Source organism: Xylocopa sonorina, chromosome 9, assembly GCF_050948175.1.
Source record: "Xylocopa sonorina isolate GNS202 chromosome 9, iyXylSono1_principal, whole genome shotgun sequence".
NCBI classification, from domain to species: domain Eukaryota; kingdom Metazoa; phylum Arthropoda; class Insecta; order Hymenoptera; family Apidae; genus Xylocopa; species Xylocopa sonorina.
This window is the reverse complement of record NC_135201.1, coordinates 4,919,084-4,943,940: the sequence shown is the minus strand read 5'-3', so window position 1 is coordinate 4,943,940 and position 24,857 is coordinate 4,919,084. Positions and strand designations below refer to the sequence as shown.

At 38.8% G+C, this 24,857-nt stretch overlaps 5 protein-coding genes across 12 annotated transcripts; 3 read left to right on the top strand and 2 right to left on the bottom strand.

Annotated features, from left to right (window-relative positions):
• Window positions 1–233: 233 nt before the first annotated feature.
• LOC143427255 (uncharacterized) lies at window positions 234–2,882 on the top strand. The gene is made up of 6 exons (XM_076901192.1): window positions 234–415; window positions 1,044–1,075; window positions 1,164–1,274; window positions 1,345–1,558; window positions 1,625–1,981; window positions 2,060–2,882. The coding sequence occupies exons 1-6, from the start codon at window positions 341–343 to the stop codon at window positions 2,447–2,449; spliced, it is 1,179 nt and encodes a 392-aa protein (XP_076757307.1). The 5' UTR covers window positions 234–340; the 3' UTR covers window positions 2,450–2,882.
• A 1,410-nt stretch (window positions 2,883–4,292) lies between these two features.
• Lsm7 (U6 snRNA-associated Sm-like protein LSm7) lies at window positions 4,293–5,191 on the top strand. Of its 3 annotated transcripts, XM_076900858.1 has the most exons (4): window positions 4,294–4,437; window positions 4,527–4,538; window positions 4,605–4,788; window positions 4,857–5,191. In XM_076900858.1, exons 1-4 carry the CDS (start codon window positions 4,432–4,434, stop codon window positions 4,994–4,996), a joined length of 342 nt encoding a protein of 113 aa, XP_076756973.1. In that variant the 5' UTR covers window positions 4,294–4,431; the 3' UTR covers window positions 4,997–5,191. The 3 variants fall into 3 exon arrangements, with proteins under 3 accessions (XP_076756974.1, XP_076756973.1, XP_076756976.1); XM_076900859.1 differs by lacking the exon at window positions 4,527–4,538 and having other exon boundaries at window positions 4,293–4,453; window positions 4,609–4,788; XM_076900861.1 differs by lacking the exon at window positions 4,527–4,538 and having other exon boundaries at window positions 4,297–4,437.
• Window positions 5,185–8,393, bottom strand: Chld3 (Chitin and LDLR binding deacetylase 3). Its single transcript, XM_076900862.1, has 10 exons — window positions 8,173–8,393; window positions 7,503–7,640; window positions 7,292–7,396; window positions 7,025–7,168; window positions 6,602–6,784; window positions 6,391–6,529; window positions 6,196–6,317; window positions 5,887–6,116; window positions 5,638–5,808; window positions 5,185–5,558 (listed from the first exon to the last, which is right to left on the bottom strand). Exons 1-10 carry the CDS (start codon window positions 8,219–8,221, stop codon window positions 5,280–5,282), a joined length of 1,560 nt encoding a protein of 519 aa, XP_076756977.1. The 5' UTR covers window positions 8,222–8,393; the 3' UTR covers window positions 5,185–5,279.
• Window positions 8,394–10,541: 2,148 nt separating this feature from the next.
• Window positions 10,542–13,531, top strand: Scp1 (Sarcoplasmic calcium-binding protein 1). Its single transcript, XM_076901541.1, has 5 exons — window positions 10,542–10,688; window positions 11,661–11,827; window positions 11,907–12,036; window positions 12,119–12,222; window positions 12,765–13,531. Exons 1-5 carry the CDS (start codon window positions 10,637–10,639, stop codon window positions 12,891–12,893), a joined length of 582 nt encoding a protein of 193 aa, XP_076757656.1. The 5' UTR covers window positions 10,542–10,636; the 3' UTR covers window positions 12,894–13,531.
• Window positions 13,188–24,620, bottom strand: Npc1a (Niemann-Pick type C-1a). 6 transcript variants are annotated; one of them, XM_076901537.1, is made up of 20 exons: window positions 24,397–24,618; window positions 23,180–23,534; window positions 22,798–23,094; window positions 22,388–22,576; window positions 21,562–21,693; window positions 20,737–20,859; window positions 20,440–20,657; window positions 19,909–20,210; window positions 19,633–19,830; window positions 19,363–19,564; window positions 18,973–19,270; window positions 18,763–18,890; window positions 18,429–18,686; window positions 18,199–18,362; window positions 18,012–18,124; window positions 17,333–17,916; window positions 16,999–17,187; window positions 16,804–16,891; window positions 16,313–16,404; window positions 15,299–15,441 (listed from the first exon to the last, which is right to left on the bottom strand). In XM_076901537.1, exons 1-20 carry the CDS (start codon window positions 24,505–24,507, stop codon window positions 15,436–15,438), a joined length of 4,047 nt encoding a protein of 1,348 aa, XP_076757652.1. In that variant the 5' UTR covers window positions 24,508–24,618; the 3' UTR covers window positions 15,299–15,435. The 6 variants fall into 6 exon arrangements, with proteins under 6 accessions (XP_076757651.1, XP_076757649.1, XP_076757653.1 ...); XM_076901535.1 differs by having other exon boundaries at window positions 15,303–15,441; window positions 16,238–16,404; window positions 24,397–24,619; XM_076901536.1 differs by lacking the exon at window positions 16,313–16,404 and having other exon boundaries at window positions 13,188–15,441; window positions 20,737–20,844; window positions 24,397–24,620.
• Between the last annotated feature and the right edge of the window lie 237 nt (window positions 24,621–24,857).

Genomic DNA, 24,857 nt, shown 5'->3' with positions numbered 1-24,857 from the left:
ATTTCGTTTACAAGAGAGTCAATGTAAAGTGTCTGTAAGGTTTGAATGAGATTTGGAAAAGAACGAATTTGATTTACAAGGCGGTGAGCTCAATTTCTAAAAGGGTGAATTTGATTTGCCAAGGGACATATCAAAATTACCAATACCGTTAAATTTAATTGATTTAAATGTCCCGCTTGCTTATAAAGCCAATATAAAGGAGCAGGGAACCGAACGACTCGAACGGTGCCGCTTGCGGCGTCGCTCTTTGGTGTATCGTCTCTTCGGTGGCGCGGTGGGATGCGTTTCGTCTTCGAATTATCGTCCAGGCTGTAGACGGCTCGTATTCGTTGTGCTCGTGATGACCGCACTCCCGACGCTATTCGTCGATCAAATAAGACCGACGACGAAGAACCGTTCTAACGATGCAGCCGTCGTATGTATACCGCTGCAGCATGCTATAGCCCCGTAGAATGTTAGCGCATATCTCGTGTACCAGTGTCTCCTTGTTCTATTCCCCTCGAACCGAGGTCGATCAATACGTCGGTTTCACGCACGGCTCGTCCATGTCTAGCCAATGAACGACATGTCTTGTTCGTTGCATTTCTCATTCATGCGTAAGTTTTTTACCGCATTCATTTGTCTTCTTCTATATTATCTTCATCTCAAGTCGAAATACCGCACGCGTTTTTCCGTCGAGCCGACGTAGCGTACGATTAAACATTGTTGCACCACCGTTCGCTTGCTCGCGGCGAAAACAGTACGACTTGGATGACAATCCTTGATGGATAGGACAGTGCCGTTGGGATATCGTTGCAGCAAGTATCGCGGCACTCTTTACGGGGAGTTCAGAAATCTCTGTGCATTCAGTTTTCATTCACCTTTCGAGCGGTTTCTCTTGGTAGAATTCGTTACGCGAAACATCTCGAAGTGCACTCGCATGTAACGCTTAGATACAATGTATCTTATTGAAATTTGAGTTGTATGTTTGTGCGGATATGCGCGTACGAGTGTAAATTGAATTTTTCCATTCATTACTAAATTTGATGTATTTTGGTTTGTAGGTGTCTTCTAGGCTGTGCAATGGAGGGCATGTGTAAGTATTTCTGTTCCACAGAATTCTTCAAGATTTTTGATCTATGTATGGATGAAAATAAGTTAATTAAGACTCTCGTTGTTTTCAGCTGCTCCCCTCCAGAAGAGTGTTGTTCCTTTGGCTGCTGTTACGGAGAATTTCCGGTGTACTCTATGTCACACATATTCAATTACTTGATTTGGACTTATTGGTACCTATGGTCAGTGTCTTGCTTGTCGTACTCCTTAACTGTTCTTCTTAATTACACTAAAAGCAAACATATTATTTAGGATTGGGTTAATGCTTATCGGACTAGCCATAGGAACAGCATTTAGTTGTTGGTTATGGAAGCGTCACCTTTCATTCTTTCATCGTTCATGGTCACCAGAGATAGTAGAAGACTTCTCTTCCTCCGACAGAGGATCTTCGGTGTCCTGGTACTCGCCACCTCATTACAGTCGTTCGGGTTCCTTTGTTCAAGCATTGCCACCTCCGTACAATGAGGTGTGCTAGCGACGTATATGAAATTTCCATGTTCCTGGCAGCTGCATTAATTCGTTTAACCCATAGGTAACCGCCAAGCCAAACCTATATCCATTGGTGATTGGACACGACGAAGGATCTGGAAAAGGAACGTCAGGATTTGTAATGCGCTACTTTAGATCGCTCTCACACGCGAGCACGTTAGATTCTTTAGGCTCGAGTTTTGTGTGTAACATGGTGAACGAGGCGAATACAATAATACCGCCACCGTATTCGTGTAACAATAGCGTCGACGAGCTTTCCGCGGTGGAATCTGCGAGGATGGAAAATATGGATGTTGGATCGGTGGTTTCGTTGGCTAATCATAGGACTACCTCTGACATATCGAGTTTAGCTGCTCAATCTCCGTGTTCACCACCGCGTGCTACTAGTCCAACAATAGAGGTAACAATTTTTATCCCAAACATCCTAAACGCTTCCGTTCACCGCTATTCTTTCTAACGATGTGATCTTGTTTTATAGTTACGCGAGCTGTTAGATAAAATTCAACAATTATCACAATTGCCCAGTGGTCATAGCACCGTTTTCTCTTGCTATCAGAACCGACCACAAGTTTTGTGCACGCCAAACGCCAACGGCTCTACGCAACGGCCTTTAAGTCCAGAAGACATTGGGTCCTACAGAGCTAGAAGAACAAGAGGGAAACTGTACATGCCGTTAGGACTCCCAAACTCGAAGAGTAAAACCAAACGGTGGTTGTCGCGATCGGCACCGACGACACCGTCGGGCACGATACCAATGTCTTTCTTACCTGGACAAAGTAGACGACCCTCCGAGACGGAGAATAATAATCATCAAGTGGTACCTTTGCTCTCAGAACAGGATGAAATGGAAGATGAAACGATAATGTAGAATTAATTGAACAGCATCCCATTGTTATCTGAACAAGAAGAGGACTGATCCGCAACTGATCGAGCAGACACGACGAGAACCGTTTAAAAGTGTTTAGCGGTTAAACATTAAGGAATCTATTTCAGATAACGTCGTCACAAATAATTTATTTATATATATATATGTACACATATATGTATATATATATATTTTATCATGGCTGGTAAACTCTATTGGGATTGTACGCCAGGAGTTACCACGTGTGCGTAAACTTCCGGCAATTGATTCGTCCAAAAGCAGATTGTAATGCCTATACTCTTAAAGAACGAAAAACGTTTAACGATGTGACCTAACTTTCCGTTCCACCGACATTCCAATAATGCACGATATCTGTTCTTTTCACTAGCGACTCTCTGAAACCGAACCGACACTCGATAGAACGACAAACGATCGTGTACTCTTTGAAACAGTGATCCCACAGGGCATACATAGAAACACGATGAACGCGTACATGAAACGTAACGATAATAGATCCTGCGCAAACGTATTTTAAAATGCCTTGCTTGTTGAAATCTTGGTTTGAACCATGTACTTCGTACGGTGAACTTAATTTTTGCCTAGACGTTCACGTAAACGAAACGTAAATCATAAGTTAACACGTTGGATGCCATGGGTGCCGCCCGTGTACACAGAATACGTAGAAATGCATAATTAGAATAAACGTTGACCCTTTGCACTCGGATGCCTCCACTAAGGGGACATCAGCATTGATCAATGATTACGGAGGATAAACTTATTCCGCCACGGTTTCTTTTCAAGTCTTCTATTTAAATAGAAATGTTCTATTGCTTGCAAACGTTAGCAGTAGAAACTACAACTGCAGTGTTGCTCAAAGATTGCTATCCTGGCAATAGTTTCTATTGCTAACATCTGGAAAGGATGCGAGTGCAAAGGATCAATACTTATAAATTTCCCAAAAACCACCATCGCTGCTACGATGGTGCGAAGAAACGAATGCAGCGTGAAACATGTAAAAGTAATTTCGTTTATACATAAAATAGAGTCCACGTTGGCGCCATCCGCGTAAAGTTAGCGTGGCATTCGACGCGTTAAGAGGAGAAAATAGTTAGCTGTCGTATCGATAAGTTTTAAAGTTGTACGCAATAATACAGTGTCCATCCAAAAGCAGCCAGCCAGGAGGAAGTCGGGGACAATATACGAGTAAGAATGTAACACCAGAGAGAGAGAGAGAGAGAAAGATACATTTTTTTACAAACGGATGCACGATATTAAATTTCGTTCGACCGTAGGGAATGCTTGTAATGGAAGGGTTTATCGCAAGCACAACGAGTACAGAGTATCGAGAACTTTAATTTGTAATAGGTGAGGCCAGTATACGCGTATAAGGAGAGGCGAGGATCGATATAAGCGCCGAACAGTTAGAACGAAACGATAAATCTGCCGTGTCACGATGATCCCATTCATAATCATAGGATGTAATGAACATTTGTTACAATCACAGACTTTATTCTTAAAAGACGTATATAAAAGGCGGTGACTTAACTGTATCGCTCATTCACCCACACACCATGTATCGGACATGTATTTTTTTATAAATCGGATACGAAATAAATCCAAGCTTTTACGAAATCGCCGTTCGTTATTTGTACACGTTTCAATCGTTACCAAATGAATTGCTATCGATTATGATCGATATTATTATAACAGAGGTGTTCGAAGAATTTTTGCGATTCAAATATCGTAATCCTTTCGTTTGATTTCAATTAAACGTGGAATGATCCATTCGAAGAGGAAATGAGAGCGGTCCACGCTTTGGTCATTTGATTTTAAACGTACAGAAAGCGCGGGAAAGAATCGAGAATCGATATTTGTGAAATTCAAACAAATTATCTAACCTCCAAACTAAACGTCGGTTTAAAATGCGTCGTGCTCGTGTACGGGTACGGTAGCACAACATTCCCGAGTTTTGAGAGTGGCGAACAATGTCTGTAAGTAGAAGAGAAACTGTTTTCGACGTTAACGGTATGGTTGTAAAAAAATCGATAGAATAGCTTGACTGATACGATTCTTTTTACAGACGGCGAAACAGGTAAAGACTCGTTAATGCAACAACATAACCCTGCAAGTCGTTCAGTACCTTTTATGTTTCTTGTAGCAACAGAATGCTCATGGAGAACCGAAAGAAAGAAAGAAGAAAGAGAGCATTCTCGACCTCTCCAAGTACTTGGAAAAGAATATTAGAGTAAAGTTTGCCGGTGGAAGGGAAGCTGCGGGGATTCTGAAGGGGTACGACCCTCTTCTGAACTTGGTACTCGATAATACCACGGAATATTTGAGAGGTACGTACAGTTCGGCTTGTTTTTAATTAAACAAACGTAACTAACTACCGACGCATCTGTGAACGTAGATCCTGACGATCCGTACAAGTTGAATCAAGATACTCGTATGCTGGGTTTAGTTGTATGCAGAGGCACGTCGGTGGTGCTTATTTGTCCGGTAGATGGAATGGAATCTATTCAGAATCCTTTTATACAGCAAGAAGGTTAATTCGATTAGAAAATTGATCCCGCTTCTCCCTTGGTTTCAATCTTTAACAAGAATCTTAATTTTGTAAGAACATCGCTGTCGCTGTTGCAATAGTTGGATCAACTATTTGCAATAAAAACAAACATATTTATTTTACATTATAAACAATGTAAACTTATATAGTAAATAAACGTGATTTTCATACAAAAGTATAAACGCAGACTGGTCCTTTAAATAAATAATTTAGTAACTTTCTCCTATCCTCTATATCTAAAGGTATTACTCTTTGTATGCCACATTTACCTTATTCCATTCCAAACTCGTTTCTTAACCATGGATATTCCTTGGGGCACTCGAAACACGTATGTAAATAACGATACGATTTGAGCACTTTGCTCGGTAGTTTGCAGCTATTCGGTAGATTGCAAACGATTTCGAATGGCAGGAATTTCCGTGGGGTGCATTGCCAAGGCCTGAACGTCTCGATATTATTTAAAGGTGTCGGCTTGCGCATCCACTCGATCACTTGATAGCTCGTTACAAAGTAAACATCGTTCAATCGCAGTACGTCATCCATGAATCTCTAAAATGATTCGATTAATGCACAGACTAAATGTACGTACCTTCGAAATATCGACGCGAAATCAAGGGAATCAACTCACGCTAAACGCGTAAAAGTACAACGCATTCTGAAACCAGGACGCATGGAAATGCAAACCAAGAGGCGCGCGATTGTTCAGATAATGCCTGTTAAAGTTGAACATCAGTATTTTATATACGTCTTCGCCTGATAAATCCGAACGACACGAATCTATCCTTGCACAAGTATAATCCTGGGACAGAGCAATTGTTTCCATCAGACGAAGGAGAGGACCATCGATTGGAGTTAATATCTCGCTGTACAAACTTACACCTGCCAAAATTTGATTTATTGGAAGCTCCCAGAGACCCGGATACGCGCGAGTCGGACAGAGTTGTGCGGAATCTACACAATTGTGAGGTGGCCTGTAATCCAACGTGTAAGGCCACAGTGGTAGATTGGAGAATGGAGCTACCATAGACGAGTCATACACGAATCCAAACTCAGACATCATCAGAAATTGTCGATTCCAACCGACTTGTAGAAAGGGTGCTCTCAAACCTGTCGCATCCATTAGTTTGGCTTTATTATATATAGGAAAATGATTGAATATGATTCCTTCGAAGTGATTAGTGCCTGCCTTTAATATCTTCCAAGCGAACAGCAGCATATTTCTTAATGATATTCGCCACGCCAACCATTTCATCGAACCAATCCTCTATGGTGGCGTTCTTGGACCACCATTCTTCTGGCCCTCGATGCCTGTGCGATTTAAGCGATCAAATATAGAAATTGCTCAATGAGTTTCGTTCGATAGTGAAACAAAAATTGTTACGTGACGGAATGGGTTGCAATCTCGTGTCCGATGTTCCACAGATACTGTACATCTCTGTAGTTGGTATACTGATGACTGACGTAGAAAGTACCTCGAATGGGGCATCCGTTCGGATTTTTTCTCTCGGCCAAAAAGATTTCTAGAAGAAAGGAAATCAGTTAAACGATTAACTTTCTCCGACGGTGTACGTATTCGATAAAATAACGTTTACTGGAGAAAAGCTCGAAGTTCTCCGCGTTCACGGCATCGTCGAAGGTAATTGTTATCATTTGCGGCACCGACGAAGCCGTCAGGTTGCCAGGAATCTCCGTTCCGTCTTTCGAACACCAGCAATTTGGTAAGTGGCATTGCTCTGGTTTGCAGGGTAGCGCACCGTTTGGGTCATTTTGGATATCTACGAAAATAACACGAAACATTAAGTTACTATTTTAGTTACCTTATAGAAATAGTTAGTCGCAAAAGTCTATTGTTTTGTAAATTCAGTTTGAGATAAAGTTCTCTCGCGATGCGAACAGTAGGAAACCATCGCATGCGCAACGATATATCGCCGTTGGCGCTTCCCACAAGTGTTCTCAACGATATACCGTTGCTCGGCGCTACAAAGTTGCATATTCAAGCATCGAACAATTCGTACCGCACCAGCCTTCGTCAGAGCCATCGGGACAGTCAACGCTCCCGTCGCAAAAGTATGTAGCCGGGAAGCACGCACCATCGCCGCAAGCCAAATGCTTCTCATCGCAGTCTCCATCCTCTAGAAGCGGTCTCGGTGGTTGCGTCTCTGTAAACACGCTTAAAGAGTTTCCAATCACCATCCGACAATGCGATCATCGACGCACTCTTCCCGTCGTTCAACGGCTCTTCGTTCGAACAATAAATGAACAAAATTTCAACTCGTCTGTACCTGACGTTACGTCGCAATTGTCGACGTTCGCCTTGAAATCGCACACCTGCCTAGAGACGTCGAACAGCAGCCCTTGGGAGCATCTGAACTCGAACACATCGTTATCTGACGGGCAAAAGAAAGTGAACAGAAATGGCACGAGGTAAAAAGGCAAATGAAATGGCACGAGTCGATCTCGAACCTGGCGGGACGTAACAGCCGGATAAATTACCTAGGCAGAGATAATACTTGGCGCACTCGTTCGTCGACCAAACGTTGTGAGCCGGCGCGTTGGGATTCCGGTAAAACCTGCTATCGTCGATACACGGCGGCGTGCTATCCGATCTCTCCTTCGCCAGCGATTCGCCCGCTAAAATACACGGAAATTCAATTGAATCCGTACTCTTCTGCCAAAGCTATCTCCGTTCTGTCTTCGATGGGCTAAATATGCTAAACGGATATATGCGAAACGCGACCTCCGTTGCGTATTGTTCCAAATCGCATCCGAATGCGACAACAGAACGGTCGGACGATCTAAATCGTGCGGTCGTGGAACTTTCACGAATCCCCTTCGAATCGTCGAAACAATTATTCTCTAGAAGAGAAATCTCGTCGTTCGCCTTGATATTTTCACCGAGCAATGAAAACGGAAGTGAAATTTCCGGCACGCATTGTGACCCGCTCGCGGAACTGCGATTCCTCCCAGGAACTCGATGGTTTCCGTTCGTTTAACACGTTTCCGTGAATTATATGAAACGTCGAGAGCACTCGTGTCGAAACGAGACGTTTCAAAATCGAAATCTTCCCTTCTAGTCGACTAGAAGAAGATTTACACGTTGAACCGCACGGGATGACCTTCGTCGAGGGAGTAACACGCGCGCGGAAGAGTCGCGGAAGCTCACCGGGAAAGAGAAGCGCGAGCAGGAGCAAGGACCGCAGCTTCGGCTTCATGTCGACCGCTCGGACCGTCCCGAAACGTTTCTCGTTCTTCGTACGAGAGCTCGCGCTTTCCAACTGACACCTCCCTCCAGAACCGAGCCTTATATGATGAGTATTCGCTTTACCTGTTCATCTTCCGCCTCGGTTGTTTTCACCGAGCATCGATTGGGAAAATGTGGAACAACGCTCGACGTACGAGCTGTGTATTCGAGGATCTACGCGTGGCGAACGTGACCTTTTGATGTCCAACGACGTACACGATCGGTAGATTGGTAATTACTCTCATTTGCGTGGAGCTGGAAAAGCAAGAAGGTTCGCGAGCAGTCAGAAATGTAGAAAACACGGGAAACGCTTTTGAACATGAGAGCGTCGGGGCGAGGAAGTTCTCTTCGACGAGTCGCGTGAATGATGACGCAAATTGCTATTTTACAATAGATACGTCTGTTCGTTCGTTCGTTTTGGGATTTCAGAAGGTCAGAATGGTAAAACACACGGGATGTTTCGCGTGGAACAGGCTACCTAAATAACTTCTTCACCGCTGATAGTACGGGAATGTAGACGTTGAAAGGTGACAAAAAATTAGAAAGTGCTTGGACTCGTCTGTCGAAATCATTTCAATGATTTATAAGAAATATTCTTTCCGTTATCACGGGTGAAGAAAATATTTAGATGGCCTAATTTATGACTAATACCCTGCAATCTCGAAGACACGGATGATCTATTCCAGATGACGATGGCGCAATTTTGTACGTTTCCCCCTGAAAAATAACGTCGAAACGAGGAAATTATTTCTGACGATTGAATAATAACGCGGTGAATAATGACAAACTACTCTCTTACCATGGACGTTTTTAAGTAGGTGCATGATTGTTTAGAGATTTCAAAAGGTCAGAACGGTGAATTGTTAAACGTGCGAGTACACGCACGTGGCAATCTTATTGACGTGGTTAATCTGTTCCAGATGACGGTGGTGTTGGCGCGATGCTGATGCACGTATATTTAAAGGATCTTCTCATCTCGCTTCAAATCTACTTTGTGAACGCTGCTTCATTGGTCTTTGATCGAGCAGCTTCGACGAACCTGTACAAATCAATGTTACGGCTGACGTTACATTTTGTCATTCAAGAAAAACAGCGTTCGATGCCTCACGTAAAAATAATCCTTCGGGTGGGTTACGCGTTTTCTACCCAAAAATAAAAGCTTCTCCCATTACCACCGTACTGTATGTAGTTTCGCGCATAAATAACACGAACGACGCTTACTCGACTCGATGTTGACAGTCGGTCCTAATTAACCGTCATCGAAGTGCAATTTACTTTGCCAGATACATAGGACAGCTTTTACGATTCTTGTACGGATACAATCCTGTCTGACAGCCAAGAAATCCAAAGCTGCGAAATTATTCGCCAGATGAAAGAGAGAGTACAAGAATTTATTTGAAACAACCGATAGAACTGTGTTCATTTACGATAAAGGAACAAATAAATTCCACTTCCTTGCTTTCATGCGAAAACTAACCGCTAAAAAAGATTGCAAAAAAATTGCTCGTACATATATCGCACGTAATAGTGAAATGCAACGGCGCAATGATAAGCAAATAAAATAAAACTTAAAACGATACGATTAAATCGGTATGTAATTTTTTAATCGCAAAAGATTAAAGAGAGCAGACTTTCAGAAGGCCAATTGTCGTTAACCGATAAATAGAATAAAATTCAAACGTGCAATTAAATCAACACATAACTTTCAAATCGCAAACGATTTGCAAGCGTATAAAAGAGTAATTGCGTGAATAATTTTCTTCGAACGTCGCAGCTTTCGTTCAATTAATCTTAACGACGTTATCAAGTACAACTACTGGCGTGGTCAGATTAAATCAGCGGACAAATTGAGTACGGAAGAGCCCAGAAGGAGATACGATCGGTCATTAAAATCGTTACGGTTGAACCACGGTAAAAAGGGAAATGACCGTGGACGAGATACTGACCGATGAAAGCCGGGCGAAAGCGAATTACTTTCGGCTGGGTTCGGTGACTGTGTCATGGTGACAACGGCACCGACACCGACACCACTCGGAGCCCCTTCTCCGTGTCACGAATATCACCGTGTCCTTCTATTAGGGGGGGTACTCTAAACTTAGCCGCCGACTCGAACAGACTTGACTATTCGAATTCAGTGCAAAACCACCATCCACTCGAATCGCTTCCTTCGTTGCCGTTTCATTACAGTCGAACACAGGTCTTCTTTTTTTTTCCTACTGCACTCGAACGATCACCAGAAACAGTTGCGAATTAATAGTCCTCTTCTCGAAGGTACTTGTGTGAATCGTGTCTTGAAAGAAAAAGAATATACAGGGAACGAAGAGGTAACAAAAAAAAAAGGGGAGAAAATAGGTTGCTATTGAGAGAAAGGTATACACCTCGGACAATGGCGTACAGCTGGAACAATCGGGTTGATTTCATTGTAAGATTCCTTTACGGTTAGTAAGCGGCCACTTTCAATAGGATGTGCGTGAACGTACCCTGGCTAATGCACCAATAACGTTGCCACCGCTACTCAATGTCCGAGAGCATGCCACGAGCGTTCCCGTGTAATAAAAAGTCATGTGTGATTTGTGTGAAACTCACGGATCCCCTGTGGACCCCTCTTCTTTCATCGCCATTACGAAAAAAAGGTACATGAAATGTGTATCAGTCTCATGCTCATCCCTTTCTCACGCATCTACCAACGTGTATGTACCAACTAAAATGAAAAAAAAAAAGAAAAAAGAAAAAAGAAACACAGCTTTACACCTGAACTTCGAAAAGCAAGCGATAAAAACAGTTCCTTCGTTGGCTTGGACGATATGCTTGTTTAGGATTTAGGTTGACTTCGAAGTGTACCATGCCGCCGTCGTAACGTCTGCAACAGACCGTTGCCAAATATAAGTTTGGCTCTAATTTATTTTATGGAACATTCTGTTCGATCCTCCTAACGTCTAGAAAAACGTAAATCTTCTATTGTCTCTGTAATACAAGGTTAATTAATTACCAACAAATTGTTATTACGAAAAATCCTCGATAGAAGTATGGACAACGTTGAACCGTTGCTTCGAAGTTTAACGGAGATCGATAAACGATAATATCGATGTAGAAGGAAATGCCAGCGCGCACGATATCGATCGATAATTGATCGGATCGATCAATCGATCAAATTTCGTTACGATCATCGGCACCGATTTAAAGTACAACCGAAACCAGATTGAGGGATGCGTTCGATGATCGCGGGGCTCGAGAAAAATGTAATAGTTCTGCCAAAATGTGAAATATTTGGAGCCCATCCAGCTATACAATGACAATTATCTCGTTGAATATAAATTGGCACAAACCGATCGATAATTGGTCGCATCGTAACGCGCTGGCAATTTACGCTTACTGAGAACACTTACGACCATGTTATTTGCCATGTTTAGATACAGACAACAATGGGATTTTGGAGAAACACGACTTCGAATGCACGGCTCTAAAGATGACGTTGATCGAGGGAAAGGGAGAGTTCAGTTATGGTCGGTATCAGGAGAATTTACATATCATGCTCTCTTTGTGGGAAGAGATTGCAGAGCTCGCGGATTTCAATAAGGTGATGTTTAATAAGAGCATCATTGTTTCCAACGAGAACAACTCCATACCAATATTTTCATTCTTCGTTTCCCTTTCAGGATGGCATCGTGACCATCGAGGAATTCAAGGAGGCGGTGCAAAGAAGTTGCGTTGGACGGGAGTATCGAGATTTTCCACAAGCGATGAAGATGTTCATCGATAGCCATTTTAAGTTAGTCGACTTAAACGGTACGCCAGGAGATTCTCGTCGCTTAATTACCGGTTTATCGTCGATTTTTATTGTTAAATCGTTTGTTTTTTTTTCTTTTAGACGACGGTGTGATCGCTGCCGACGAATATCGTTACAATTGCGTAACAAGGATTCCCGTGGACAACGTAAACATTTTGGACGAAGCCTACCAGAATCTTCTTAATGTGAGATTACGCTATAGTTTGGTTTGACGAGCGAACGTTTTAAAGGCCTCCTTATCCGAGTCGCTATGTAACCTTTCTGCTGTATCTATACATAGAACTAGTTTTAATCTTTGACCTGACGCGTAGTTTAAAAATATTGGACCGTTGGCCAGGCGTTCTCCAAGTGAATCTGCAAACGAAATATATTTCTGACGACGCCTGTCGAATTAAATGATAAAATAACGAATGTAATTAAATTAATTTTAAGTTCGGCATAAAGAACAATAGTTTGGCAATCTGCCGGACGCGATGGTTGTGTTTTACGTCCGGTAGTCAACGGAAGCATGTTACCAGTGACTAAAAATGTATGTAGACCAGATTGCCGTCGCAGACGACTGTGCTTTTAATATAAACTGACGTTCGCGCAATCTACAACGTTCAATGTTTGCGTAAATACGGAAATACATGAGGATTTCAATGCCGCTACGTCCCGGGCATGTGACTCGAGAGAATTCTTTCCGTTTTGCAATTGTTTATCTTGTCAACCGTCTATTTGTTCGCAGGACGACGACAGAAGACGCGGAGGGCTAACTTTATCCCGTTATCAAGAACTGTACGCGCAATTCCTCGGTAATCCAGATGAGAATTGTCCGGCGGTGCATCTGTTCGGCCCTCTTCACGCGATGGATTGAAGTGCTTGTTGTCTTTAAGTAACAGCGATTCTCGCGTACACGTACAAAAGACAATTCTGTTGTATTTAATATATAATTGTTATTTAATTTATGTAAGATGGCTCAATAAATCCTCTATTTTATTGTAAAACAAACGTTAGCGAGATTTTTCCGAAGGTACGAAACTTAGATTCGACTTGGCACAAACGTCAGCGCGCGGTTGTGTCTAGGTCGCTAAGCTTTGCCAGCATTGTTCTTGTACACTAGTTATCGTCAACTCCTTGTAAATAATTATGTAAAAGATACATAAAACAGTTGTATCGTACAAACAGAAAATGTTTTATTCGTATTACGTGTTAACACGGCATCAACGTTGTTTAGACATCTCTTTGGTAGTATCGTCGTGCTTATGCTTCATCACAAGAATTTAATACTGAAGTTTCCTGTAGTGATATGTCGTTTGTGTTGTTCTCTTATGTGAATGAACCCGGGTATAATTGTACATGTTATTCGTTGCCGGATCTTGGCGTGTTTTATTTAACGTTCACAGTAGTTTTTTGTTTCTTTTGTTTTTCGTTAATCATTTATACATGTAGACATACTCTTCGATCACTCGAACGCTAAACTTGTACGTATATAACGAGATTTACAAACACCAATCTATACGAACGAGTCCTGTGTACATAGCATAATGTTGTTAACAACCACCAACGTATCCTCTATATAATAATCTTAACTAGCGAGGTTCTCTGTAACGCTACATTACGTATTCTTCTTTCGCTGATAAGTATAAAAATTTGTTTTTCGTATACAAATAATTTTATAAAACGCGCGAGTTTGAACTCGTGACGGGAAATGTGTCCATGTTCACCAAAGAGATTGGGTCTCATCGTTTCGATCTCATTCGAGCTATCCGAATATTCTTCTCTGTTCAACTTTTCGCACGCAAAGAAAGCAATACTGTTATTTAAAACTCGTTACATGCATTGAGCAGAAGCATAACACTTCTTACGAGACATTTTACACCGATGAAGCACGCAACAGAAATTAAATACTAAAAAAAAACTACATTCAACTTCAAGTAATACAGTTAAATAGCTCTTTCTTTTTCTCTTTTCATTGAACGCCTTAATTACCTAAAATTTTTTAGACAGATCGTAAGAATGAAACTTAGTAGAACCAAGCAGCAATTTTATATTAAATAATACTAATTGACAAGTGTTTTCTTTCTTTTTGTCTTGAACACTTGGATTTTTGTTACGACTTGGTTAATGTTTTACATATCCAAGTCCATAGACAATACAAAGAAGATTGCTTAAGACCTACTGATTATAAAAAAAGTACAAAAAAATTAGCTTTCAGATGCTTGCCTTGAAATAAACGTACACGATTCATAAAATTGATATTGTCGGCCATACATACAAGAAATGTAGGAATATCTTTCGTGGAATATTATCGTTCATATATTATGGAAAGAATAAAACCCAAGGTGCTGTGTTGCAATCCGATATTGATGTCGCGAATTTCAATCTGTAAATTCTGTACATTTGATTAATTTTTATATACACACGATCTGTTAATTATCTGTACAACATAAATTTAAATTCGTACATATTTGACGATTTATCTCGATTAAGGACGGTTAACATTCTTGGACGAAATTTCATGTTTATGTTGTACAAAGATACTTGAAGAGGCATTAAAAAATAAGTCGTGTATCGTAAGGTTTTTGACGATATATAAGTTTCCGCAGCAAAAGGGTAATTTGTTAAAAATAAACTGGTTACACGACATCCATATCAGAAACTGGATTACTCCGCGATTAAAAAAATGCACACATGGTGGACAAAAATGCAAATATTTTTGTCGTCCGCGAAACAACGTACATGAACGCATCTTCACAGAAAAAATATTGAAAAGCAAGAATTTGATTGTAATTAAACATTAAATTATACACTCCATGGAATACCTCTTCGGAGGAGCAATTGTACCATTTTAAATGTTATACGAATACGTGGCGAAGCTTTAATTATAAAATAATGTTAAATTAAGAGACATTCTTCCGCCATTAAATATTCTAGTATGTAACGCAATCTTATTATATCAGTAACAACAACACGATACAAAATTTCTGTCTTCCTAGTTAAAAAAAAAGCCACCAGATATGAACTTCATAGTTTATATCAATCCCATAATTTCTTTGATAAACATTCAAAAATAGATAAAACTCTACCGAAAATTTAAAAGGATAAATTTATTGGCTATAGTTAAAATAATTCTGCATCACGTTAAAGACAGATTGTAAGTTCAGTCTCTCTATAATATAAAAGTCATTTTACGAATTCGTTACAATTCGGGCAACAATTAATGTTTTTTTTTCTTTTTTTTTAGAAAATCACTTGATGCGAAGGATCTATGGAGTTCACACTGGCGTAGGAAGTGGTTGGGTACTGATTGTTGTCATTTTGGAGTAAAGGAGAGTCAGGCCCGCATACTTGACTCCTAAATTCGTTTCTAGCCCTCCTGTCATACTGATGGGCTCTTCTACGCCCTTGGCACGACATCACGCCTGTAAATATCAACGAAACGTTAATTCACGTCCTTCTGTCTCGATCTTTATCATAAAGCGTAGCCAACAAACATCACGCCGTACATTGATGTGCTATAAAAATAGATAAACTATTTGATAACTAATAGTGCTTAGAAGAAAATAGAAGAAATGACGAATGAGAAACAAAAAGAGAATGACGTGTAAACAAAAAAGATGACAAATATGAAATCTATTCACCAGTGACAATACACCTTTTCCATATCCCTTTTTTTCACATGTAAATCACACATAATAAAATAAACGCGATTTTCTTTAATTATATTACTATTAGCGCGTATTACTTTACATTACACGCAATAGCCAACTAACCACAAGAGCACACACGGGACACAGCACACACGAAGTGGAAAACGAGAAGTTTTGCGACTAATTTATTACTATTAAATCAACGAAAAAGAAGAAAGAATGATTTTCACAGACAAGCATATCGTATATTCTTATACAAGAGGTATAGATCCCATCCCACACTCATCGACGTACACAGAGTCCGTCATAATGAACTGTATGTTTGAGAAGAAGCTTAAAGTGTTTTTAAATCAGAGTATTTGTACAAGAGTAAAGTGAGTGCAGTCTAATTCGCTCAACGTGTTGCAAACAGACCAGAAACAGGTTTTGCTGTTCAATTTTATCGGTTGTGTTTGAAGTAAAGCTGAGTGTCACGAAGAAGCTATCGAGTGTCGAGAAGCGTCGAACAAGAGAGGGAATACCGTTACGAGGCAAAATAGTATGTAAGAATACGTGTTGTTCTGCGTACCTATCTTTCACATTCAAGCACTCTGAACGTAGGTGTGCTTGCGGTGGGTGTGGGAGGAGAAATGAGTTTGCTTACGCGATGGTTCATGGATGTCTCCTGTACGTTGTCCAGATTTCCTTGTATAGCTCTCTTGTGATTCGCCAACTTTTCTCTGTTCATTGGTGTGCCTAGAACCACCAAAAGCCATGACGAAACTTTCTCTTACGTATCATAATGTTAAAATCTCTTCAAAAGCAAATTAGAAGGTTTGTCTGTTGTTTGAATGTTTAGAAACCTATTGTCGGTGTATTGACGGACAGACACAAGTACAAACGTTAACATCGAAGCGGAAACACATGAACGTATAATCTGTCTGTACGACACCACTTTGTTATATGTTATATCTAGGGATATGAAAATAAACTTTATCTACTATTATATTGCTTCAGTTGCACTGGTGTTATATCTTTTTCCTCTCAAAATAAATGTATAAGTGAGATATTTAAGCAATGCAATATGATTTAAATGACAATCGAATTCTCATGTGAAAATGCTACCAAACACGGTAACTAATTAATCAATCTTACCAATATAGCTAAGTAATACTGGCAAGAATATCAAACCATGTGCAGCTCCAAATAGCACAATACCAAGATACATTCTGAAGTAGAATACCTGAAAGTACGTTTGGTATAAAGTTATATGCTACTACTAAAATAAACAAATATATATATAATATATAAACGTATAAACATGAACGTATATCAGTCATTAATACATACCTTGAAAATTTGACTTTTGGCAAAACCTAATACTATGATACCACCAAACTTGGTAAGAGTGATACCGCTGAAGATCGAACTTCCCATATTCGTCAATGCATCAGTTACTCTTTCGACTCTCGTCACTCTTACTGATACTGAGAAAGAATGTACCAAATGACTACAAAATTCGACGGCAATTCCAACAGCCTACGGAAATGAGACAGTCTTAATTCTTTTAATAATTATGAAGCTAAATGCTTTATCCAGACCTATGCAACTATCTGTTATAGATTACAGAAAAGATTCACGATGAAATCAATTGCACAGGTCTGCTTTAAATCGATATGCTTACCATAACTAGATTAACGAGTGACACTGCATTTAATGTTATATGCCACCAATACATTAAACCACCGATATTAACGACAATCATCGTGATGGTTATTACAACGACAATAGATGAAAATATATCCAAGCCCATCAATAAGAAAGTCACCACAAAAATGGCAATTAAAGATATTCCTATGCTTTGCAACGTGTCAGGCCACATGGTTAAGTACTGTTCATAGAAAACGTAGAACACGCTGTACGGGAAAACCTCAACAGTTGAATCGTAGCCCAACTCTTTTAGATGACTGTTAATCATGTTTGTTATATTTGCCGACACAGTTCTTGCAGCTCTCATTGATTCGTAATAATCGGCCGACGTTTTCAAAATACTATGATATGTTGAAAAATAAGACGCTCCGACATGCGATAGGTTTGTCCCGGGTTGAGTAACATAATTAACACCGTGACCGTAAGCAGCGTGACCTCCTTTGGCACATGTATCATCAGGATTATCTTGTAAAAAGAATGATACATAATGACTAAAGTCTATGGGTCGACCCATTTCATTAAAATGGATATCGCAAGATGCGCAATATGCAGGAGATCCTAAAAACATAGAATACATATATGTTAATCAAGTGTTTATAACTTAATAATAATACATTTATTACGGAATATTGCAATATATTTAATTTTGATACCTGTATGTGGACAGAAGGAACTATTTGATTTAAAATATTTACAACAGGATGGTAAATTAGTCCAATCGATATAGTCGTCTATCCACGACGATGCAGGCTTCGCTATATATGTCCTACATAAATTATTGTTTTGAATATCTACTGTATGAGTCAATAGAATTGAAATGAATTTTTTTACACCTCTTACCTATTCGACTGTTTCGACGCAACAAATATTTGAGTAGATACTGAATCATCGTTACAACGTTGGCCGCCGCATACAAGATTCTGCACGTTTGGATCTGTATAGTTTAGACCTTCTCTTACAACAAAATACATTGGTGGTCCGATAGATAGGTAACTATTTAAAAACTGCAAAGAAATAAGAAAGTTTTATCCATTTCTCATTAGTTATGTTTCTCACGTAATAATACCTACCTTGAAGTATTTCAAAACAAAACTATCTTCGGGCATAGAAAGTTCTTGATCCAGACCAATTTCGATATGTGGAACAACTGCAATGCTTGAACAAAGCCAACCAAAGAATATCAACATGACGAATGCGCGTACCCACTTTTTCATTAGGAATGGCACATAAACAATTTTAAAAAGTTTGTATAAAATTCCATTTACTACTTCTTCTCCGTCGTCTTTCTTTGAGCCATGTACAAAACAGCATACATCAAGTCTGTTGTTCTAAAAAGATTAAAAAAAAATTAATTATATTAAATATTCGTATAGAATGTGCATTTCTGATCGTGTTAATACGTACTGCTTGGCGAATAGTATCTAATGCTAATAAACTAACGAAACACGTCACTTGCAGCACAAAGTCTACTAATAATGCCATACCGGCATATAATGCAAAAGCTTTAACAGCAGGCATGTCGGATAATCCACCTAAAAAGACAAAATTGTTTTTCGCATTTCTAAATTTAATCTTCCTTGTTTAATATTTAATTTACGTGTAATCAGTATTTACCAAGGAAGAAACAACAACTTTCTGATACACTTGTAAGTAGCATACTTGGTCCGACTTGACCTAGAACACGACCGATATGTTCAGGTATCGACTCATTCGGACGACGACCTTCTCTTTGATGAGTTTGGACCAGAATGAAAATATTGTCTACGCCGACAGCAAGGACAAGGAATGGTATGACTTCAATAATAATGAGGGTAGCTGGCATACCAACAAAACCGAATAAACCAACGGAACAGACAACAGAGGCCAGTACTATAAGTACACCGCCAAGGCCGAGAGTAATTTTAGAATCGATCTAAAAATGAAGGAACAAACATCAAATGGACATTGATAAAAAAGATACAGATGAACAGGCTTAATTTCAGTTTGCCATTTCATCATTCTTACCAAAAGTCGACTACAATTCTTTATTTGGCCAAGAGAAATTGCAATATATGCAAACATAATGATGTACGACACGAGAATAGTTGAAACATCCGACTGAGATTCGCGGTTCAATTCATCTTCTATAGAGCGTTCTGAAGTGAAAGCAATATCCATGAATGCTGGTTTTTCAGTAGCTATCCAATTTTTCATGAATTCAACATAACTAAAATTACGACATCACTGATAAGAGAAACGTTTGAACATTATCTTTTTACTATACGATTTACTTACCTCTTTTCCCACTCCATTGCCGGGTGTAGTTTAGATTTATTATGATAGTTATTTACTAGTATGGTCAAAATCACTGCTGTGGCTTTTTCATATGAAGGATTATGAAGATCTTGACCAGGTGTTAAAAATCCTCCAACCGCTATTGCTGGTTCCACTGGACCTCCATAAGATGCAAGACATTCAGGATTGTATGCATTTCTGAAAGGATCGAAGGTGATGAAAAATCATATTAAAAAACTGACTAATAATTATATAGATATAGTCAAATTAACCTACTGGGTGCAAACTCTGTAGTGGTCCAAATAATTTACTGTGAAATTATCCTCCTCTACAACATAATCAAATGCTTCTACATTATCTTGCCAATAGCCCCAAATACTTTGAATGGCACACTGCGAGGCTGTTAGTGGTCCGGTAAATGGACCAGTCAATGGAGCAAAACATATGTCTGCTAAAGTATAATTGTTCGGAGTAATTATTTGTTTTATTCCTTCTTGCAGCTTATAAACAGTCTTAAGGAAGGTATCGTTAAATACCGGTCCAAATGTTATTGGACCATTAGATGTATTATGCACAATCTAAAAAAATTTAAGACAGTTTTCTACCTTTCACAATAAACTGTAATAAAAAGTACCAGCATAGATCACTCAAACTCCTGTTACACATACCACGTGTATTTGTATTAACGCGCACGGTATATAAATGTTACGAGGACATTAGTTTCTCGAACTGGGTGGCATTGAGCGTTCTATACTAATATTTCTCGCTATAAAAAATAATTGTATTCTATCCACGTGTAAAACTTACATTAGGCAAACCAACAGATGTTATAATTATCTGCTCATTTCGATAAAACGGTTCAAAGTGTTGGTCGAAATATTCTCTTTCGATTCGTGAGCGTGATTCTGGAGCAGCCCATAGCTCGACCGGATCGGTGGTAACGTGTATATATTCTATTCCACATCCCAAACCAATGATAAATAGGACACCAGCGAAGAGAACTAACCACGGTCGTGATGCACACGCTGAAAGCAATTGAAAATCTTTGTTAGCTTACTATCGGGGCATCATATGTAACGTTATCAAGTACAAATTGTCTCGTACCTGTACCCCACCAACAAAAGAATTCTGCCAACAATTTGTCGGTACCTGCACCCAATTTTTCGATGAACGTCGACTGTTCCCCGTCATCGAATCCGCTCGGCAAATCATCTGCAGATATGACACCTATAAAAGTTTTTGCGTTATGACAAGGGAAATGTTATGAATATGTCCGAAAAGTGCTGCAGTAATGTAATAGATTGTAACGATGTGCTGTAAACAAAATACATTAAGCAACTATACATTCAAAAGTAGAGACTCAAAGAGCTATAAAACAACATTATTGAAATGATGTTTAAAATTTGCAAAAAAGCAGTTCACCTTAATTGAAAAAAGAAAGGAAAGCAATCATTAACGCCAAATATAATAATCATAATACTTTCCATGTTTATATCAATGAATGTAAAGTATTAAAAGTGTAAAATATAATGCGAGACTAATGTAAAGACATAAGTTATCTTGTATATTCATGAACTGGTTATTAAGTATCAAAAGATATGTTTCATAATAGACGATGTACAGTATTTATAATAATGATGCAAAAAATCTCGATGAGTGTAATAAATTCATTTACTCAGTTTTCCTGTTTTCTTTCTCAGATATATCCTCATAACGGACAAAAGTTAGAAGAGTTTTAACAGTGATAAACAATGACAATGCACGTATGAGTAATAAGAGAGATAATTTAATCTGAAGGATGATGCACAGGTGATAATGATGAAGACTAAGCACAATGCATTAACAAAAAATGGAAGATATAATAACAAAACAGAAATTAAGGGTCAAGCATAAGTCCACATATCAAAGATACACTTGACAGGAACCTACTGGAACGCTTAGATTGAAGTGGGCTGTCTTCCTGGTCTGCGGCGAGAGCAATACGCGCACCATCTTCTGGATAATGTAACCCTGCGGCTAGGCGTCTACCCACATGCCTTCCTACTTCCTCACCTCGTGCAACTATACATATATACGCACACCGTACATAGAACTGATGATCTTTAATTATATCCAATCAACTTTATACAATTAATTTATATCCTCATACTAAATTTATCATGATACAAACAATGAAACAAAATACTAACAAATTTTTTTTGTACTTTTTCCATACTATAACATATCCAATTCCCTTGAAGAAATTGTTGTTCAACAGTTTAATATTATTCTTACAACAAGAACATTTTAATAACCACATATAGAGGTTATACAATTATATACCATCAAACAAAGGAAAAGTAAAAAACAAATGTTTATCAAACCAAGCATAATGCGAAATTTGTAAAATTAAGTTTTTAAACCATAACCAAAGTATAAGAGGGTAAATATAAAAAATAACATAATATAAAAATGATTCTGTGACCAAGGAAGGGAGTCAGTGGTGTGAGTCAGACGTTAAGATAATTTATACCAAATTGTACTATAATCCTGTTTAAAACAATGATAATTGCATAGAAAATTAGTCACTGTTGCAAGATAAAAAAGTGTTATGCAAACTATTCCTGAATAAAACATAGGATAAGTTACAGTAGAAAAAAAAAATGCATTTCACACAGCAATTTGTGTAATATAGTGAAATTCAGCAGTTTGTCCCAAAATATATAAATCATGGACTTCCTCCAAATAAAAATTATTAATAAATGAAGCTTCTTACCAATCTGCTTCCTATTACTGAAGCATACAATTGACAAAATGAAGAGAGCTGAGCCACACAGGAAAATAATGATCATCATCACAGCATATCCATCATAGCCAAGAATGGTAAATGGTTCTGGCAAAGGAGGAGATGGGGGTGGCACTGGACAACTGCTTTCGCAGTCTACACAGCTACACGCCGGTGTGCCTTTCTAAAGTGTTTACAAACATAAAATGATTACATTTTAATAAAATATTAAATTAATTACATTCTTTAAAAATTTCTATATATACATTCCATATAAATGCTAGTTGAAATTAATCTTTTCATATGTCATACATATACAAGAAAAGGGCAACAATCAACTGAGTTGAATATTGTCCATTTCAGTTGTTACGTGTATATATCATAAAAATAAGAATATATACTTGCATTCAATGCTTTGTTGCAAGGTGTAACTACAGGATCCACAGGAGTAAATATATCAACAGGATTGTCTGTATTTATGTACGTAATTTGGAAAGGTACATATGCATTATTTGCTGCATCACCCATATAATGAAACCATTTTAACGGGGTACATCTACTAGCTCCCCATGCTCCACACATTAAATCCAATGCTAATTGTCCAGTACTGGGTACTGACACCTTGCTACAGGAGTTGAATGTACCTTCAAGGTACTTATTTGTTATATAAATATCAATTTTATTGACGTATTCTTTTCCTAGAGAAAAAGAAAAACAAGATATATGAATTTTAACTACTTAATACAATAATATACAAAACTGTAAAATAATTATACAAATTACCATCGTTTGTTTTTTGTACTTCTGTAACATTAATAAACTTGCTTTGTTGTGTGCTACAAGTGAATTCACAAAAATGTTTTACTAAATTATCCAAGCAGCTAGGGCATCTAGATATAAAATTGGCTGCTAGTTTAATATTGTTATCCATAGTCTGTAGCTGATTTGCATCACAACAAGTATTAATCCCCTGTCCAGAATCTACCATCAAATGAGGACAATTTTTATAAAGTAATTTTTGTCCCTCGGTACTCAATAACTTAGGTGGCCCTGTGTAATGGCAATTCTTTTTGTGCCTCATTGCGTCCATGTAACATTCTCCATACCAAATGCAGTGACCATTGTCAGCTGCGGATACCTATTATTAAACATTGAATACTTTTTTATAATAAAATGCGTTTAAAATTCATTTACATACAGAAATAATTCTTCTCAACGATTTAAGTATTACAGACACGTAACGTTCTTATTATAATTTATATTAGTTATATAATATTTACACGTATGTCATCATGAATCATTGTTCTCAGAATATTATAAATGTGTAAACAAAGGCTCTAGAATTCCATTACACTCAATCATTTGATAAGAAAAGCCCATATTAAAGTCTTTGTTAAAAGTTCAATTAATCATCCTAGATATCATTAACAAAGGGACAAAAGATTTTTTCATTCATTCTTTTATTGTTCAGAACAATTATTTCCTATATCAGTTCGTCGTTCATTCTGACTTTACACGTGCGAACCAAGATACTATCGCCGATAATTTTAATGTCTTTTTAATTCCCACGAACAGTTCCATAAGTAAACAATTTATCGTCAACATTCAGCACGCAAAGAGCGGCTCGGAGAAATTGAAAAACGAAATTCCTCGCATTCTTTTAAGCGGGAAAGTCGTTCAACAAGAGCTTCAGAGTGAAAAGAAAAAAAGAAGAATAAAGAAATCAGCGTTGACCTCGCCCCGACAGTTAAAGCTTAAGTAGCAATATCGGTTAACATGGTCCTTTAACGAATAAGCCAAAGGTATAATTAAATTTAATAGACTTCTTTAGCCGAGCGCGACAGCGGTGGCGTCGTCAGCGATAGGCTTTCACGAGAATCGCTCGAGGTGACGTCACGAACGCGAGACGTTTCCCGACAACCAGGGTGTGGTGTATATACCGACTCGATTCCCACGATTAATTCCCAAGGATCGTGATTTCCACAGGACAGTTAACTTACCGCGCTGATAAGGCTCCATGCGGCCAGCGTAAATATCATCACGTTTATGTGCGACATACTAATGTCTGTCAGAGTCCGGTGACCTCGGGAGAACACATATAACCAATACATAATGCGTTTACAAACGCGAACGATTCCGTGCGCACTACTTGCTCGGCTGTAATATCTAACGTTAACGCGTGGATCTGTTACGATTATTCATTGCCAGCGTTTTCCGCATCGATATGTCTTAAATAACTGCCGACGAACGATCGAGCTGGACGCAGAAGCGGCGAACGATCGTATTTCGCTGGATAAGCGGTGCGACTGAAACTTGGTTCCCCCTCAACGATACACAGCGCGACGGCGGCGACGGTAATCACAGGCTGAATGCGTCGAATATTATGATTCAGCATCGTTCGGCTATCCTCGTCGTTATTCGGCTTTCGCTTTGGTTTCACGGAAATTTACCGGAAACTCGA